Raw genomic sequence first — 19,775 nt, 5'->3', positions numbered from 1 at the left:
CAGTGCTCGAGGTGAGGCCGCACCAGCGCAGTCTAGCAAATTTGCTCAGCACACCTTCTAGCCCTACATCCAGATCGTTTATAAAAACACTGAAGAGGGAGGACTGGCCCTAAAATGGAGCCTTCGGGGACCCCACTAGTGACCACCCGCCAGCCTGATGTGGCCCCGTTTACCACAACCCTTTGAGCCCTGCCCGTCAGCCAATTGCTCACCCATCGTGTGATGTTTTTGTTTAGCTGTATGCTGGGCATTTTGTCCAGTAGGATCCTGTGGGAAACCGTGTCAAAAGGTGTACCGAAGTCCAAAAAGATCACATCAGTTGGTTTCCCTTGATGGACTAGATGGGTGATCTTATAAAAGGAAATCAGATTTGTTAGGCAGGACCTACCCCTCGTGAACCCATGTTGGCTGGGACCAATGACTGCATTGCCCCCCAGGTGTGCTTCAGTAACTTCAAGGATCATCTTCTCCATAACTTTACCAGGCACTGACGTGAGACTGACAGGCCTGTAACTGCCGGGGTCTTCTTTCTTGCCTTTCTTGAAAATTTGTACATTTGCTAGCTTCCAGTCTACGGGGACCTCTCCAGATTCCCAAGATTGTTGAAAAATAATTGAGAGGTCCCGCAATGACGTCAGCCAGCTCTTTAAGAATGCACCCTGAGATGAATCCTATCCAGACCCATGGACTTGTATGGATCCAGGTGGAGCAGCAAATCCCGCCCATGTTCAGGGTTGGTTGGGAGTTTCTCATTCCCACCGTCATGATCCTCCAGCTCAGGAGGTAAAAACCAAGCTAAGCCGTATCCAGAACAAGCAGCCATGTAATATACTAAGAAGGATTTTGGAATGGAAGCATACTATCATTCAGAAACAAGGCATGTAATCTGAGTTGCTAGCTTTTTTCAAACATGTCATAGACTAGGTTCAGAAGAATTTTCAATTCAATGTGGAAATCCATGCCCAGACCTCCAAACACAGAGTCCTTGGAACGTTTAGTTTTATCAGTTGCACTGCTCTTAGTGTGAAGAAGCACAGCATTCTTCTCCTTATTGCTTAGTCATATTTTAACAATTGATAAATTTGTTCTTAATTCTTTCCATGAAAGTTCTTAAATGTGATCACAGGCAAGTAGAGACTCATGCTCATCCCATCAGGTTTTTTCCCAGAACATCACTAGGCTGCAGAAGCACAATTACTTAGCTCTTTGGAAAAAAGCAATGTTCTTTGTTTCAACATTTATTATTTAAGTAAGGGGCATTAAAGTTTTGCCCCTTAGGTACTTCCAGTCACCTCCAAAAATGACTCCATCACCCGTTGGGCCCAACATTACCTTCATGTCAGTCTCTCTTGGAATGTGATCTTTGAAGTCCTCAATGGAACTTACAAGGAAAGGAATGTGGTAGGATAAGACCTACAAGAGACAAATACAGAAAATGAGAAAACAATACTTTCAATGTTAATGATCAGTTAGACACCACCATTATTTTACTGCATTCCTTTTTGATGAGCTATTTTATGCTTATTATTTTATGGATTTAAGACATTATAGTCCAATAAACCCCAAAATCAAGCTGTTGGTGAACAAGCACAAAGCAAGCTTTTAAAGCTTACTAAACACTGAAAACACTGAGAGACATGCCTAACTAAAACCTGAATGGTTTAACGTAGTATTTCTCTGAGCAATACTCAGAAAGTAGACTTTTTTTCTCCCACAATTTGCAATTCAATGTTCAGTTATAGTTATGACAGAGTATTTTACCCACGTGCCAACCTTTTAAGTAGCATCATTTCTGAACACTGAAGTTTCAAATACCTTATTATTAGATTAAATTTAATGAAAATTATTTGGAATATATTCAGTTATTTCTTACATCTCTAAGTGCTTCCTGTGCCAGCGACCGAAACGACAAGATTACACCAATAATCGTCATTCTCTTCAAAACACTGTCAACAGCTGCAGAGAAACAAGAACAATAGTTATCAAGAACCTCTTGATAATTACAAGCTAAATTCATAAAAAAAAAAAAGGGAAAAAACACTTAACAAAATACTGAAAGACACATGGTACTGAAAAGCACAGGCATTCCTTAATACAGCCAAAATAAACATATGCTTAAGCAGGTTTTTAAATCTCATCTGATGATGGGATTTCCAGAAGATGACATTTCCTGTTAACCACTTCATGGAATGACCCCATTACACACACTTGACAGTATTTGATGCTAACACTAGTTTTGCATATTCTTGAGGCCAAAATGTTCCATTATAATAATCATTTTTTTAAAAAACAAACAAACAAACAAAACAAAAAAAACCACTGTTAATTATATTGCAAAAATTCTTTCAATAAGTGCAATAATTAATTCACTGTGAAGGAATCAGAAGTATGTGCATCAAAAAGACCCATGCTTCCTATTTTGTATCTACATGTTCATCTAGATAATTGTTGTTATGGCTATACATTATCAACCTTAAAGGAAAAAACAATGCTAAAAGCTCAACACTACTATACTGCCTGCACTGAAATCTCATTTTTGTCTGTATATGAGAAGACTGGAAAAGTTTGAAAAGGTTTATGAGTTCACATATAGTAACTAGCGTACGTTTTGCTGCTTCTGTAAGCTTTATACAACAACATTAATTTTTCTTACATTCTTCACAAAGATAAGGATAAAAACAACTATCAATAGTAGCACCCTGCTAATTACCCACATGATAATCTTTTAAAGAGTGCTGCCATCTGGTCTGGCTTGTCAAAGCTGGTCCTCATTTGTGTTAGAACTTCAACATTCTCCACCACAAGTTTCTAAAGAGAAGCAAGGATTCAGGTCAGCTATAGATTCAGACACGTTAGCAGGATAAATGCACGATTTCAGTTTGGCAGAGAATAAACTGAGCTCATGGAACACAGACATACCCAGTGCACTCTAAATGGAACAGTATCAAAATTACCCTCAGGACCTGCTGTACACAAAAGCAAGCTCTGAATCAAAAAGTAGAAGATCAGATAACCCTTGAAACATTATTATATTCAGAAAAACATACTTAAAACTAAGGAATGAAACTCAGTAAAACTAAGCAGTAACTCCTCATATTATTTAGCTTTTTATAAGAAAAATAAGCTTGTGTTGACAAAAAGGCAGATTCCAAAAGCAATTCTTTCTCGTGGGTTGCTCCTTTCACTGGATATAAATTTGACTGGCCTGACGTCAGGACTACAAATTTAACGATGGAAAAATTGAAAAATGGAATAAAGAATGCAAGAGTCAGATCGTTAAATCTCAGTGCAGTTTACTTGGAATTTTCTTCCATTACAGCATAAAATAAAAGCATAAATAAAATTTGTCACAACTCCCATGTATGCATATTATAGGATATAGGTAAAAGTAATAACTTCCCTGTAGCCATTCTCCAAATATATATCAGATTCATATTTAAATTACTAGAATTGCATAATGAGTTCTATAAAATGTTAGATCCAAAAAGCATTTCTTGCTAGCTGAGAAACTTATGCTTTGCCAAGTAGCATTTTTAAACTCTCTTCGGGCAAGAAATAGGTACTTTATTCTTAAAAATAACGTTTTTGCAGTTTGATTACCAACTACTCCATTTCGGAAATGGAAAATATGATTCTCTCTCTTTTTATAGAGGAAAACCAGCAGCTAAAGAAGTTTAGAAAACCTATGTGGTGTGTGCTACTGTTAAAGAGAACATAATTCAGTGCTCTGTGTACTAAATAGTATCAAGGTAGGAAAAAAAATAAGGATAGAAACAGAAAACAAGATATTCTGGACTGGGGGCAGTCTTTCAAAGTGATTATTACTAGTTTTATTTTTCAGGTGGATGCATCCCGACCAGCTCAATTACTTAGCAGCAGAACCAAAAAGGGCAACAAGGAGTGACCAGGAAAGCTACCACTCATCAGACATGCAGCTCATTATAGGCCTGGAACTTAATTTAAGATATACCATTTATAACCTAAAAGAAGAAACACACAGGAACTTACTGCTAGGGATCCAAGAATAACTGACCTTTGACAGTTCTGCTACCTGCTTTAATAGGTTTATCTTATTCAACCCATGCTGAAAACAGGGCAAAACATAGCAACTGGCAAGCAGTGAAATTAAATTTTAGAGTAAATATTCCTGTGACCACAGGAAGAGAATAAACAAGACGACTTAGACCATAATGCTGCTATGAAATAAGCTGTGGTCTCTGTTTACTCACACCCAGTCAAGTAGCCCATGCAAAACAGATCTGTCCAACAGTTTAGACCTCTCAGATTCCAGTACATTGTGTCATAGTTGTGCTATTTCCATAACCTCTAGTCTATCCATAATTCACCCAAGTCTTCCCACTTTCACTCTTACTTTAAACGAGAAGCAAAGAAAGAAAGAAGCTACAAAAGATGCAGCAAAACAACCGCTTCCAAGAATTTGCACGTGTGTGTGCACATAGAAAAAAAAAAAAGAATTTCTATGCTGAAAGCCAAAACCAACAGACAGATCGATCACTGGTTTGCACTGAAGTCAAGATGGGCAATTTTAAACCAACTGATGTATCAGAACTTGGCAGATGTGTGACATTTGAATTTCAATCCTTTAACGCTCCAGAATGCAAGATTGAAGGCAATAGCCCACACACAGTTATTCAGTCAAGCTTTCAGCTTCACAAAAATAACCAGCATATTGGTTTAAGATTTAAAAGGGACAGGCTGGATTGCAGTTCAAACAGTTAGTTAAATGAGGCAATATCCAACACCCCCCTCCTTCATCTTAACCTCCACATATAAAACCAAAACCTGGTCCTGCGGGAAGCAAAGCAAGCATTTTGGATCCTACTCTCTTAATAAATTCCCCATTCTATGCTCTTGGTGTTTCCTTTCCCGCAAACACAGATGTTTCTCCGTGCTCTCTGCAAAGCCAACTGCATCTGAGCCAAAGAGATGAACATTTTATTGCTTTATTGTTCTCCTCCAAATATGTGGTCATGTGCACGTGGATCTACCTTATGTTCTGCTTATCCTTAGCAGCATCAGAAATCAAATGTCGGAGAATTTAAAGCTGGCTTTTTAAAAAGCATATACAGCGCTACAATAACAAGCATGTTGATTTTAAGGAAGTATGACAACCTAAGGGTAAGCAGAGAAAGCAGCTCCCAGAGAGCATCTGTCCATTGGCTTTGTGTTTTACTTGAAACGTGACAGATGTCACTGTGCATAACCAGGACCTGTTTAATTTAACCTTCAAAATTACAACATTCTTAACTCATCCTAAAACTCGGCAACCGGAAGGAGCGCAAAGAATCAACTGTCCAGCTCTGTGTTCGTCACTTGGGTCAGGGTTGTTCTTGTGGCACCTGGTGAAGAAGCACCCTCTCTCCTTAAGGTGTGCCAACAAAAGGCTTCAGATCTTTTAGGGCATCGTATGTCCTAGCACCTCAGCAGCACTAGCATTCACAATGTTTACAGAGAGAATGGGATCTTTGAAAATATAACATGGGATGTAATAAAAAGACACAAGGGGGATGGGGCTTTGAGCAACCTGGTCTAGAGGGAGGTGTTCCTGCCCATGGCAGGAGGGTTGGGACTCGATGATCTTTAAAGTCCCTTCCAACCCAAACCATTCTATGGTTCTATGACACACACACACACACACTTCTAAAGGCCTGGGGTGCTAATAATAGTTATAAATAGCTGAAGAAACAGTGCAAGTTCCTTAAATCCTTAAGTACCTTTAAAAAAGCAACACACGCAAATAGATACAAAAAATATTTTTTCTAATTACTGGTTAGATAAATTCAAGATGAGCTGTAGTAACTTGAAAATGACTCTAGAAAAGTAAATAATGAAAAACAAATATATGCCTATTAGTGGCATTTTTATAGCATGACTATCATGGGAAAGTAGTATATGCTATGGAGTTTATTAAAGCATCTTTCCAGAAAGAGTTAATTACACAGGCATCACATGCTTCCCTGTCAATACACACTAACAGACATGATAAAGAAAGTCTTTGAAGATGCCTGCAGGTTTGTCTAAGACACACGTGAGTTTTTCACACTGAGTTTTGGAAGCCAACTGAGATGGGGAAGCTCTCTGCAAGCATCTGGAGGTCTTGAAAAGCATTTCTCTTCCCATTTATGAGAAAAAGAGACTTGTCTCCTAACTCAGGGCATCTAGCAAAAAGAGACTGCATAAAGTCCTGACCATTCAGCTACTGCAGAATGTGGTATATACTTGTACTACATGGACAAGGGTACTACAAATTAATGGTAAAATTCACAGCTTTATCAGTTTGTGTGATGCAGTCACTTCGTAAGGATGGCATGCAGAAACATAGCTATTAAAGATCCTAAAGGAAGCTGAAACAGAAAACTTCCCTTCTTCCCACCCAAACTTCCTTGGTTACCTTAAGCTCAGCAACCTGCGATGAAATGTGCCACATCAGACTTTCGCTTAGGAACTTCATGCCATATGGTCCCAGAAGTTCTGAAAGGGCTCTCATTTCTGAGCAATAAAACAAACCGTTCTACTTCAAAAGTTCCTTATTCAGTTATATCATTATATAATTACTATATATTATATTATTATATTATTTCTGAGAAATAAGCTGTTCTACTTCAAGCATTCCTTATTCAGTAATAGGATGTTCATCATCTATCTAGCAATAGCATTTTAATTACAAAACTATTTTACGTCTAAGAAAATTTAGATACTAGAACTTGTAACAAAATTGAAGCAACAGTCACCAACACATCATACTCCCATTGCTGTAGCTCAAACACCCAGCTCTTTAACTTTTTTTTTTTTAAACTAAAAAATAGGAAAACCAAGCTCTCTCAAGGCACAGAGGCAATAGGAATAAAAAGAAACCGAAATACTACTGAAAATTAACAAGTGCTGTCTATAATATAATAGCTTAAGAGTTGCTCTAGTTCCAATTACTCAAGCAGATAACTATACCTCAAACATTCAACAGAAACATAGAACAAAGTTTACCTGATATGTCGGAGTATTCTTCAGCATTAAATGTTAATTCATTTTCTGTAGGCAAATTCACAAAAGCCTTCATGGCTGGAAAATAGGCTATGTGACCATTGCTGACTTGTCTTAGCAAAGTTTCCAAATACCTTTTCAGAAAGGAAACAAGTTTTAGCTGAAGACATTCACAGATACCTCTATATAAATGAAATGCCCTTGTGTGATAAAGGGACAGCAAAGCCTGTAGACTTCAGTTTTACTTCCATAGTTCGAGTGAATACCTGTATCGTATGCTACATCTCCCCTGAGAAAGACTGAATTTCACAACAGGCAAACTTCTAAATGCATTTATAGCAGTTACTGGGAGAAGTAAACCTGAGAAGTCTGGAACTTAAGAAAATTCCAAACGTCTAAACCACATACAAATCCAGTTCTCCAATTCCAGCTTCTTATTTAAATAAAAGTAATATTAAGAGCTTGTAACAAGTATTCATATAATTACTTACCAGTTTGTGTACAGACTGGTAATGGTTGGCTCACCATGACTATCTAAATGCTGGGTTTGCTGAAGCAGAACATTGTTAAATACTCGTGTGATGTCAATTTGTACATAGTTTTCTATTGACTGGAGGACTGTCATATAGGCTCTTACGCTGGTTAACAGCTCTGAAGGCTTTGCGATCTCTTGTGTTGCTTGATTATACATAGTCATTCCAACAATTGACCTTTTCAAAACAAGAAATAGGAGTTACATGCATTTCTCGGTGAAATTAAACAAGGATGCAGCTATTAAAATCATCAGTGATTATCAATTTCATATTCATGATTACAATATTATTTAAAGCTTTTAGAATTCTTCCCTAATCTGCAAGTATGAAGCTCTAAATCATGGCTACACTACATCAACACTTTTAAAAGAAGATTTTTTTGAAACAAAACAAAACAAAAATAAAAAACAAAAAACTAGACAAAATCTTGGTTGCTGTCATAGTTTTAGTTTCAAACAAGTAGACTCAAACACCTGAAAAAGGCCAGAAATTGTGCAAAAGAACTGTGGCAAAGGAGTCCCTATAAATGTCTAAAAACCAAAAGTATCACCAGTGCCTACAGAACACACAGGACTAAGAGTGCAGGATCAGGCTGTTAAGTAGGTGATACTAATTTCCATATATTTTAAAGAACTAACAACTGTTTGTCGGCACATATAAACTTAATTGTAATGTCAGTAAGAATTTGACCTAAGAGTTTTTCCATCTACCTTTAAAAATGAATCTTATATAGTAAGCACACAATACTCCTAATGCCAAACCAGCAAGGATCTATCTTGTTTATGAGTACAACTATCATTACAATATTTCTTACTTGGTAAAGCGGATTTCCAGGTGAGATGTTAAATATTCTCTTGGGGTAAATGTGTGTTCCCAAACCACCATGTTTGGTACATAATTGATTGAGAAACAGAGCTCAGAAAGTGCAGTGTGCAGTTTGTCCAGGCTTTATGAACAGTTAACAAGAAATAACAACAAAAAATAATTTAACATTAGAATATATTATTGTGGAAAGCATACACTAAATGGAAGGTGCCTCAAGAGCACCCACAGCTCTAACTTTCCTTTCATCAGCTTTATCTGCTTTCATCAGACACACAACTCTAGCTATCACATCAAAAATCAGCATTTTGGGTAAGAACAGAAACCTACAACTGTATATTGGTCTGCATTATGCACAGTAATGTAATGTATATGTTTTTATATATAGTTATACACATACGCAAGCAGTTGCCCTCTAAACGTCTGTTAAGTTGGCTCCTTAACTGAACTAACTTAGTAATAGAAGTAATGCTTGCTACTAACCAGTACTAAATACAGGGAAAACGAATCTTAAGCTATAAGCTATTTTTCCTCAGCTTCTCTAGTCAATTATAGTTTTCTGATGTTTGACTGTTGCAACTGTAACAAAAAGACTTCCTTTTCAGCACCATGCGTTTAGCAGCTCCCAGCAATATCACCATACGTTTATTGTCTCATTTTCACAGCTACCTTCCACCTCTTACTTCTGTTGCTCTACCAACTTATCCTGTCATCCTTCCCAAGAATCATCTGCCTTGCTGTTTTTCCTCTCCTATTACCTCTTACACCTCAAACTGGACTTACTGATCTTTCCCTTTCTTTTTCAGGTTGGTCTTATTTTTTTTCTGGTTTGTTCTGATGCAGGCACAAAAGCCTCAATTCCGCTCCAGCAGATGAAGGCAGCAAACTGCATTTCAGCAGCAACAACTTCCAGCCCAGCCCATACATTATCCTGATCGCAATGTAAAGCAAAGCAGAATTAAGATACATACCATCCATGCCTTCAACCCCCACTTCCTTAATTGATATGACTATGCAGGAAACCTAACTACAGCACAGGGACCCTTTCTGCTCAAAAAAAGGAAAGGGCCAAGGTGTTTAAAAAATGAGATGTACATTCCTATTGCTCTAAATATGTTATTTCAGGCTCTGTTCAAGCTATAGAAGGACCACATGCTCACAAACTAGAAACTTGCCATATTTACAGTCAACCTTATTGAAATAATATAAGCAAGAAGTATTTAACATGTAAAAAACACAAGTTTTGACTTGGGATTTGTGGTGAAAGGTACAGAAGAGGCAGCTTACTTTGTCACAACCAATCTGTTTTTTCTCATGCTTTCTACTCCTGGTTTCTCCCTTTCAGGTTCTCCTTTCTTTCCGGTCTGTTTTTTTGACTTTTTGTTCACTGCTTGACTGATGGTTTTGGCACAATGCTTTGGCAGCAACTAGTAGAGGGAAAGAAATCCCCCCCCCCAAATTAAAATACAACTTCTTCGTAGCCATGAGATACAAAATAAGCTTACATGTAGGTGGAGACTTCATCACACAAGTACTAACTATACCATTTAATATAAAAAGTCTTCCTTGAGCCACTTTCCACTTCATGAACAGAAAACCTTCTGAGGTCAAAGGGAAAAAAGGGGAAGGGGAAACACAGCCATAATTCTGAAGGTCAAACTACCTAGAAAACCTCAAAGGAGAATTAAAAGAGACAGAACAACACTCACCTGATCACTCAGTGTACATTGTTCTGTGCAAATATCTGTGATAAGATTTCGAGCTTGCTTAGCCATTTCATCCAGGAACATGTTACATAAGGAAAGACTACGATCTCCAATATGATGTCGCTGTTAAAAACAAATAAGCAAGTCTGTTTTTCAGTTTCCTTAGTCCTATCCTATTCACAAAATGCATACACTGTTCTGCAGGTAACAGTTCACTAAATCACAGACCTGGGGTAACAAAAAGCATTAATTAGTCCTTAATAACTTCAGCTCCTTTCATTCACCGTGGATTTTTGTTGGTGTTGTTACACTGAACTGTGAAATCTTCAGTCACTGACACAGCATATTAAAAAAAAAAAACAAAAAACAAAAAACACCTTTGTTGCAACAAAAATCCTCTAAAAGGAGGCAAAAAAATTCTAAAAGGAGGTTTTCATCTTCAATTTTGTACTAAATCTAAAGTGTCCAACACTCAAGGTTTCTGCGAATCTCCTCTTAGATTTAGTACTGGTACAAATTAATAAAGAGAAAGAGTATGTAACTCAAGTTACAGCAAAGGCAGTGTCATTCATACCCCTGAAAGTCGATAATGAAGCCCTGCTTCATACGTTTCTCGATTCAGTTCGTTACTGGATCTGCACAAGTACAGCGTTCTGTCTTAATGAAATCCTTCTTTCACCACTTATGTGTACTTCGTAACAGCTACACTACCACACATTGTACACAGCGCAGTGAATATTATTTTTCCAAAATTGTAATAGCTATGAGATAGAATTATTACATTGAATTCAAAGTTCTCTTGGCTGTGACAAAGTATGCTTGCTACAGCTGAATTCTCAGTAACTAGCGCAGAGTGGACTTTGGCTACAAGATTCCTTACTGTTACTAGAATGGTTCTGAAAGACATCTCTTGTCCTGAAGGTAGGTTTTCCTGGAAACCTTTTAGTGGTTCTCTAATATAAATAAACTTTGCAGCTGCTTAAAGCAAAGTGTACTGGGAAAATAATGATATAGAAGTATATGGAGATGAAGCTTAGCAGAAGAGGATTTAATTTTTAACTACAAAAAACCCACACTGTGTATAATCCAGTAGATCTTTTTCATCCACTTATTTCAGATTAGCACTCAAGAATGAAAAGACACTTTCACAAGCACTAAAGAACATTGGCCAAGTCAACCCCTGGAGTAATTCCAAAGTCAATGGACATACAGGCAATGTACTAAAAGACCTATTTCATTACAACATCAAAATATAGAGAATTTTCCAAAGTAACAAAAATGCCACAATTTGTTTGTGGCAGCACTTTGAGATCTACGGACAAAGAATCATATAGTAAGGTGCCCGCTTGTTTTACTTCCCTGAACCTTATACAGGTATAACAAACACCTTCTTGCAGCATTCAGCACTAGTTCACTTTACTTTAGATGAGAGCTGAAAATATCTAAAGATGATGTATTTAAAAATTACCTCTTCTGGGCATAGTTCATGGGTGCAACTCATAAAATGAGTACAAAGCAGTGGGAATGCAATTGAGTATCTTGATTGAGAGGGAAGCTCCAAACACTGCTGAAACATCTTCTCAAAAGCACGACTATAAAAACTGACCAAAAATAGACAATTTAATGTAAGACATGCATAATTTTGCTGCAAATGAAGTCTAGTTCATACAAATTAAATATGCTAAATTAATGCCAGATCTCTAATTATAATTTACCTGGTACCAAAATACAAATAATGCTTTCAAATAGGTTTGTTTTCCACATGCAATACTAATGCATTCTGTTTACATCTCTTAATTATATCATCTTTGTTCTGATGCTTGACACATAGGTGCTGCAAAAAACGTACAGCTTTAGCAAGTATTATTACAGAATCTGCAGTTGACCCCAGATCAGTTAAATGACTGACTGAAGAATCTGTCAGACCTTCAGAAACACCTTTATTAAATTCTGATGGAACACTTAACTTGTGTTCCATGGTTGCTTCAAATATCTTCAGGAAAAAAAAAAAAAAGAATTAAAACATATGCAAAATAAATAAATTACACTGAAGTCTCCTTTCAACGTAAACTTGACCACCATATAAAGACTGGCCTTTCACCTTAAAATCTAGCCCCTATAAATCATTGTGTACACTTCTCCACTGGAAACTAAAAAATAAGAACCTAAAATAGGACTGAGGAAGTTTCTCAAAAACAGTATTCTCACACTGGGACTTCCGATGATTTATTTTGACGACTGCTTATTTATCTGCTGATACTGCAAACACTTAATTATTTCAGCTTCAACAGCCACAGAAAGATTCCTATCAACCTGCTTCCTGATCCTGTTTTCACAGACCTTTTCCAAGAGTTAAATGTTTTTGCTTTACTTTTTCCAAAGCAACTAATGCTAACAAACTAAACAAAAAATAAAGCCTAAAACAAAAAATCACTATATGGAAGTGGCAATGCAAAGCTAGGTCTTCCTGTTTGGAAACAGGGGAAGAAAGAGAAGGGAATCAACTGTTTTTCTTTTCCTGCTGCAGGAACTCTATGGATCTTTTACAACTACACTAAAAGTAGTAGTAAAAAATTTCATTTCTTGCTTAAACAATGTAATTGTCTATGGCTTTAACTTCAGCTGGGGACATGAGCTGCAGAGACATAAGAGAACTTTAACTACTGGAAGAGAACTCTTATTTTAATTGTTGCTTTGAGGGATTTATACTTTGTCGTGAAGCTGTGAAGAATCAACAGTTAACAATGGGAGAAGAAAATAAAAATTCTTTACATAAAAAAATTATACATGTGTTGATAGGTATACTTTGTAAAAAGACTAGTATAAAAGAAGGTAAATAAATAAATAAAATAAAACCCCAAACCCTAAAACAGCAACTCTTTCAAAGAAAAAATGCTGTTAACCAGATTCTAATTGATTCTCCATTGGATCATTTTCCTACAATTTGGTATTTAAAAGCTACACGTGCAAGGACAAACTAAAAGCTTCTGCTGTCAGGTTAGTAACTTACCAAAATATAGAAAGATCTGATGTTTCAACCAACATCTCCACCAAAGAATCTACCATTTTTGTGTGGAAAATGATTGTGTTCATCATTTTTCCTAGTTCTCTGTGGTCTGCAAGACTAAGAGAGGCTTTAGAAACACTGGTGTAGGCCTGGAAAAACAGAAGAAAAAATCTGTATCTGCTGTTGCTTTTTTGCAAATTCCATCACTGTTGCCAAACATAAAGGGTAAGTACTGCTTATGCTGTGCATAGAACAATTCTTTTTAAAGACTCGACAAAGACTTCTTTTATCTTTCCACTATAACCTAAGAAAAGCAAACTGCCTTCCAATGAAGTCACCAAATGCCATAAGTACAACAGCAATGCAGAAATAAACTGCAGAACAAACACACAAAAACACGTATGCACGCTAGTGGAGTCAAGTTCACTGAAGCCACTCCCTGCTCCTTTTAATAATAAGGTTTGGGTATGCAAGAAGACGACTGCATATTTTTAAAATATAAAAATAACATCTAATACTGGGACAATTAGTTTACAGACTAAACTGTACTCCCCCTTACTAAGTTAACTGAAGGCACTATTACTGCAACACACTAAAGCGATCTCCCTGAACATTATCTTCCCTTGGCTAGGAAGGCTGAATCATACTCTGTACAGTGCCAATAAACTGCTCATCCTGAACACATTCCACTTCCAAACTGTTATAAATCCTTCAAAGACTTATTTGCAAAAAGTATGCAATGCAAAGGCAAAAACAAAGTTACATCAAATTATTTGCTTAAGTATTTGTTTGATTTTAAATGCCAAGAAGTTATCCTTATACAGCCTGTGATCCACTTGCAGTGTGAGAGTAAACTAGAAGAGCAGTAAGTTGTTATTAGCTTTAAACCAAAATGTGCGTTAACTTAAACGTCAAGTAGATATTCAGACATCTTACCTGCAATCTAAACCAATCTAATCTCATTCCTCTGAAGTCAAATACCTCTCCATCTTCAACTGTATCAGGGAAAAATACAGAACATAAAGCCATTAGGGAAACAACTACAATTCAGAAATACTAAATCAGTTCTTCTAAAAACAAAAACAAAAACCACCAAAGTACTTGAGAACTTAAAGCGTTTGCCTTTACTTAAGAACTTCAAACCAGCACAACCATGCTAATAGAAATTTAAATAGTTAGACAAAATATGTACAAAATACTTTCTAAATTAAAAGGTAGGATTATTTCAAAATAGCATCCTTCAAAAACCTTATCTGTACAGACCTGCCCAGGAAAAGGGACACAGAACAAGAAGCAGGTATCGTAATAGAACAGAAACAGGGGAATAAATACAGTTTATGCAAGTTATCTGCTACCACTAATTGCAAAAAACAAAAAGCAATGAAGGTTTCAAGGAGAATCTTTCATTCAGTTACCATTTTCCCAAGTTCATTTGAACAGACTTACCTTGTTTCACACTTAGTGAAGTCATAGTGTTTACAAAAGAGGACATGATGATTGATTCATCCTCTGGGCACACTGAAAGATTCTAAAACAAATGTTGTTACTATTAATATTTCAAACTTCATTTGTGAAAAAATGTCAAATCCCACAACCAATTTATCAGCTGCAGTCTGAAAAATATTTTATATAGTTTACAAAAAGTAACTTTATCAATGGATTATGGCAAATAGTACTATTTCACAACTTCTATTTTTTAATTCATTGGTTGATGAAAAACACCTAAAAAAAGGCTGCTTCCAAACCAACATAGATTCAAAAGAGAAAAATCTGTCAGTAAACATGCCCACACATTTTCAGGCTGCAGTCATTTACAGAACGGACACACAACATGTTTTTGTTATACAACAGACACCAAACATTTGTCTGACCTCTCCAGGCATCTGATCTGTCTGCAGAGAAAATTTAGCCATGGCAAAACATAACGGAGCTGACATCAGCATCACTTTGCTTCCCACAGAACCATCTAACAACAGATTTCTACTAACGCTGAACTGAATGATTTCTAACACCTGAAAGATAGCCCCTCAAAAGTCCTACAAAAAAGCAATAGTTCGTGAAGAAGCAGTTACAGCAACTGTTAAGATCACATTTCTGTTGAACAGAAGATTCACATAATTACAGATACGACTGCCATTTTTAACCTAAAGGTTGAAAAAAATCCTAATTATCATTTGTTTCTGTCTACTTCTGTATTTTATACTTTTTATGAGTTAACTACAACTAAAATGCAAGCCACTCTTTCTTTTTTCCCCTCATTTCAGTTTGACCCTGAGGATTATCCTACAAATAACATAATATTTGTGCCATTTGTATAACTTTTAGAATTCTTTCACTAAATCTAGAAAACCATCTCAGGAATCGATGAAAAATCTCAAAAATATTTCATTTTGTTATCAACAGAACTGTTGTATATAGTTACAAGCAAAAAAAAAAACAAATCCAGTTGTTTTGGCATTAAAAGTAAAATGAAGGATTCATTTAATTTAATAGCTTAAACAACTGGGACATAAACTAGTATTTAAACTATTTCAGTAGTTTGTTACATAACTAACATGAACAGCAGAGTGAAAATAATAAATGAACAGCAGAGTATATAAGTTCCACCTTCTGTCATCAATGTTTGATGCATGAGAGTGATTTCTGAAAACAATATAAAAGCTTAAAATTCAATAGAAGCTCGTCCAGTTTGAGGAGCTCAAGTTTTCACAAAATTTGGGCTCCACCTGGTGGTCACTAGGGAATCAAATCAGAACAGTGCAGAAGTCCTGTCATTTCCTTGCCAGTGTAGACAAGAGAAATAATTTCTGCACTGCTCCTTCAGTGGCAGTACCTGTTTATCTGGATTACATCAAATCAGTCCTGAAAATTCAGCTCATGAACTCAAATAATTTCTACTGCCTTTACTTTAGGAATATCTTCTGCTTAGCAATAGGTGCTACTCAGTACAGAGCAATAAAGACACTTGCAGCTTTGGATGCAAACCTGCATGGAACAAGAGCGGATGGTTTTCCATTAAAAACCCACCATGCTCTTCTCTGTAAGAGCACCTCCCTACTCTTACAGAGCCATACTCCATGATGTTTTCAACAACTTGGGATGTCAAATCTGTTGAGTTTAATGCTGTTCTCTTTCACTCCTGTTTAACTTCTCTTTTTGCACAAGTTCATTATTTCCACATTCAACCTTACCTACTATAAAAGATAATGTCCCTGTCACTCTCTAGAGCAGGAGGCCTTTTCTGACATGACACCCTGTTGAAGTTTATCAAGTTTGCCACTAACTTCAGCGAGAGTGCTATTTCATGTCTGAACTCTTCTCGCAAATGTCTGTTTCTCATGGCCATATGCAGGTCTAGGTTAACTGCAAGTATAATTCACTTCCAGAGAATTTAAATTTAAATAGTCACTGAAGATACCTACATCTACTTGACTTCCTATTTAGGCTTAAGAATGTCAAACTACTTCAGTTGTCTCTCTCCTTTTTTTTTTCCTGGCAGCGAACAAGAATGCAGACTCACAACCATTAGCTTGGATACCCAATTCTGTCATTTGGTTTCTAAATGATGCTGGCATGATACAGTACTGATCCCAAGTACTTAAACTGCTTCTTAGACACAGTGATGCTGAACAAGGGAAATCATCCATTCGCAGAATGTTAAAAACAGGATACCACGAGATTCTAGTTTCTCTCTTTGCCATCATCTGTTAAATGACACAGGCCATGTTTTCTCCATCATGTCAGAAAGCAACATCTTGAAACAGCATTAAGGGTACTATTCAGGCAGCACTGCTGCTTTCAAAAAAATTCTGAGGAGAAACATTCTACATAAAAGAATCACACTAACCAAGGTCAGCTTGGTGGTCCTACAAGCACAATTACTTTTTTTTTTTTCCCCCTCTCAAAAGCATGGCAATGCAAAACTGTAACACACTTAAAAATAAAGCAAACAATCATAGGAATTCTTGAAAATGTTAAAAGGAACCTCAGACCCCCAAGAGAAGCCTTTCGTTAAATTCTTGCCAATCTCTATAGCCTGATGTTAAAATAAATTATAGTTTCCTCCTTGAGGAGAAAGTAGTTTAATTGTCTCTGAAGAGAACATTGCTTAATAACATTTAAGTATTCACATAGCAACCAAAAGCACAACTCTATATCCCAGAATTAAACAGCAAGCTCAGTTAGTTTTGCCTTATTCCATAGCGTTCACTAAAATGCACAAAACCAGAACACATTTCATACATTTTGGACAAAAAGCCCTTCTTAAAGCCTGCAGAACCCCAAACCATTGTCTTGCCATACCTGAACAAGCTCATTTAAGACCACTGCATCAAAGCCGGAGAGATACTGCACATAGTACCTCTGCATCACTGGTCCATATTTCCGCACATGTGCCCTGAGCTCCTCCATGTAGAATATTAGCTCAGCTATGTGCCTAGCCAAAAAGACAAAGAAAAACTTACAAATAGGAAACATGTAAAATATGGAAAATTATTTCCGTCAATGGAATGCTTCCTATGGAAATTTCCTCCTATACCTTGCTTCTATTATTAATACATAATTCTTGTATTAAAATATTTGCTCACATTATAAAATAAGTTTACATAAGAAACTTTCATCTGTAAGGTAAAATGCATTCAACAGGAGATAAATTAACAGGACCCCCTCATGGTAATCCTCAAAGGTTTCTACAACCCATGTATTTTCTCAAGAAGCCCTTTTGTAATGCTCAGTTTGAATAAGCGTATTTTCTCATGAAGCAGTTAAATCCAAAAAACAGAACTGTAATAGTTGCTTTTATGAGCTCATGTCAAGTAGGTCTTTATTCCAAAAAAAAAAAAAAAAGTCTTTTCAAGATGGTAAAATTTCCCCCTCTGTTGAAAGCGCTGTACAAAGGACTACTTCATACCACCTGCTGGAACTACTTCATACCACCAGACATTAAATAAACTAAAAATAGTTAAGAGAGCGATTTTCTGTGAGTAACTACCAACATTCTAACACCTGCAATGCAACTTAAGCTGAAAGCTTAAAATGCAGTTATTAGACTGATAGCTTCTTGGATTAAATCCCACACTGCCTGAGCAACAATCAGATGGCTTGACAAACTTCTCCAACATGCATTTTCTTTTGGCAGAAAAACTTTGTTCACATTCACCTATTTAAACAAGACCAAGAATAATACAACCTTCAGAAGGCCAAGGAGGCACAGTGTTAGAATTTTATGATGATTTTTAAACCCAGGGTTATGACTCATGACATGACATGAAGTTAACAATGAGTTTTTTGATCCCCAGGTTGTAAATAAAACTGAGCAACTGTAATGGATGCTGACCACCCACACTTCTATCCAAGAGCATCACCAGGGAAGCTGTATAACAATAAAGATGGCTTTTACAGTAGAAGATGTACACAACAAGATTTCTGTCACATTTCAGAAAGATAACGTTTTTATCTGTGGTACCTCCTCCATCCCTAGCACCTAGTCCAATGAAGCAAACTCAACGTTTTTCTGTTCCAGCTCTAGAAATAGCCTTGTGATTGACTGTCACTCGTTGTCACATGAATACTCTTTAAGATTTCTTTCCCCAGATTGAACTGATGTGCTCTATTATCTTGAGAACTCAAGAACAACCAGTACACTTCTGCCTACCCACATTCCTAAGGTTTCTTAAACCCATTTCTCATTTTTGACCTGTTTATGAGGATGCTAATGCTGTATTACATGAATAAATCTTATCTGATTTTAAAGACAGTTCTGCTACGATAAACAGGACATTTACAAACCGATCTTTTTGAGTTTCCTTCCCAACTCATCATTCATTTGTTCAACGCAAATAAAACTTTCATGAAATCGTTTTTATTTTAGAAATAAAGAAACTCTCTACAGAAAATCAATTTTCACCAATGGGCTCCAGTTTCTAACACAACAAATATCCTAGCTTTCTGTTTTTGATGGAAACGTTAAGATTATAAAGATTTTCTGAATAGTCCCAATTCTTTTTATTTAGTCATCATTTCCTACTATTTCTTGCCTTGAAATGCATTTCCTCCATGAAGTTCATGTGAATATTTAAGGTATCACACTAAAAATTGTTAACGTACTTATCTATGAAATCATCTGCACTCTTCTTTGGCATATTGTCTGCATGACGAAGAAGCCAAATAATTTCATCACGAGCAAAGGATAATGCCATAAATACAAAAAGTGCCTGAAAAAAAATCATAAGATATATGTAACAGTTGGACACCTTGTGCACACTAAGCAACAACTAGTCTACAACTAAACAAGCTTAAAACCTAAGCAGGTTTTATCTTAGAGTAGGGGTTTTGGGTGGGTTTTGCCCTCCCTCAGACAAACTGAATGGCACGGTATCACTGATGAGCAAACTGTACAATTGCCTAAAGATGTAACTTAAGGACTGTAATTACCTTGGGGCCCAGCAGGCCTGGCTGATCAGACAGGACAGTAGCCAGTTCTTTGAGTGCAGAACGTAAAAACTTGCGCCTCTCTCTATGCATTGAACCACTACATCAAAAGAATAAACCAAAACATCATCCCATGTGCTAATCACAGTCATTTATTTTTTCCTAGACATTTAAAGCTGAGTGTAGGTAGCTCACATGATACTAACTTCAAAAGTTCAGTATTTCAAAGGACATGGTTCATACGAAATTGGCATCTCCACCATCCATGCTGTATATTCC

General features: G+C 36.5%; 1 protein-coding gene across 5 annotated transcripts in view; it reads right to left on the bottom strand.

Annotated features, from left to right (window-relative positions):
- The window catches only part of NCKAP1 (NCK associated protein 1), a 59,626-nt gene that overhangs the window by 13,592 nt on the left and 26,259 nt on the right, over nt 1-19,775 (bottom strand). For all 5 annotated transcript variants that reach the window (XM_035330952.1, XM_035330953.1, XM_035330954.1 and 2 more), the window contains exons 11-26: nt 19,500-19,596; nt 19,173-19,279; nt 17,370-17,502; nt 14,514-14,595; nt 14,004-14,062; nt 13,071-13,216; nt 11,529-11,661; nt 10,064-10,183; nt 9,642-9,781; nt 8,347-8,478; nt 7,491-7,709; nt 7,003-7,133; nt 6,413-6,510; nt 2,715-2,808; nt 1,874-1,956; nt 1,333-1,413 (exon numbers count right to left, since the gene is read on the bottom strand). In XM_035330952.1, coding sequence (XP_035186843.1) covers nt 1,333-1,413; nt 1,874-1,956; nt 2,715-2,808; nt 6,413-6,510; nt 7,003-7,133; nt 7,491-7,709; nt 8,347-8,478; nt 9,642-9,781; nt 10,064-10,183; nt 11,529-11,661; nt 13,071-13,216; nt 14,004-14,062; nt 14,514-14,595; nt 17,370-17,502; nt 19,173-19,279; nt 19,500-19,596 — 1,855 coding nt within the window. The remainder of the gene's footprint in view (nt 1-1,332; nt 1,414-1,873; nt 1,957-2,714; nt 2,809-6,412; nt 6,511-7,002; nt 7,134-7,490; nt 7,710-8,346; nt 8,479-9,641; nt 9,782-10,063; nt 10,184-11,528; nt 11,662-13,070; nt 13,217-14,003; nt 14,063-14,513; nt 14,596-17,369; nt 17,503-19,172; nt 19,280-19,499; nt 19,597-19,775) is intronic.

The sequence above is a fragment of the Oxyura jamaicensis genome, chromosome 7 (assembly GCF_011077185.1).
Source record: "Oxyura jamaicensis isolate SHBP4307 breed ruddy duck chromosome 7, BPBGC_Ojam_1.0, whole genome shotgun sequence".
NCBI lineage: Eukaryota > Metazoa > Chordata > Aves > Anseriformes > Anatidae > Oxyura > Oxyura jamaicensis.
This window is presented reverse-complemented; position numbering and strand designations above follow the sequence as displayed.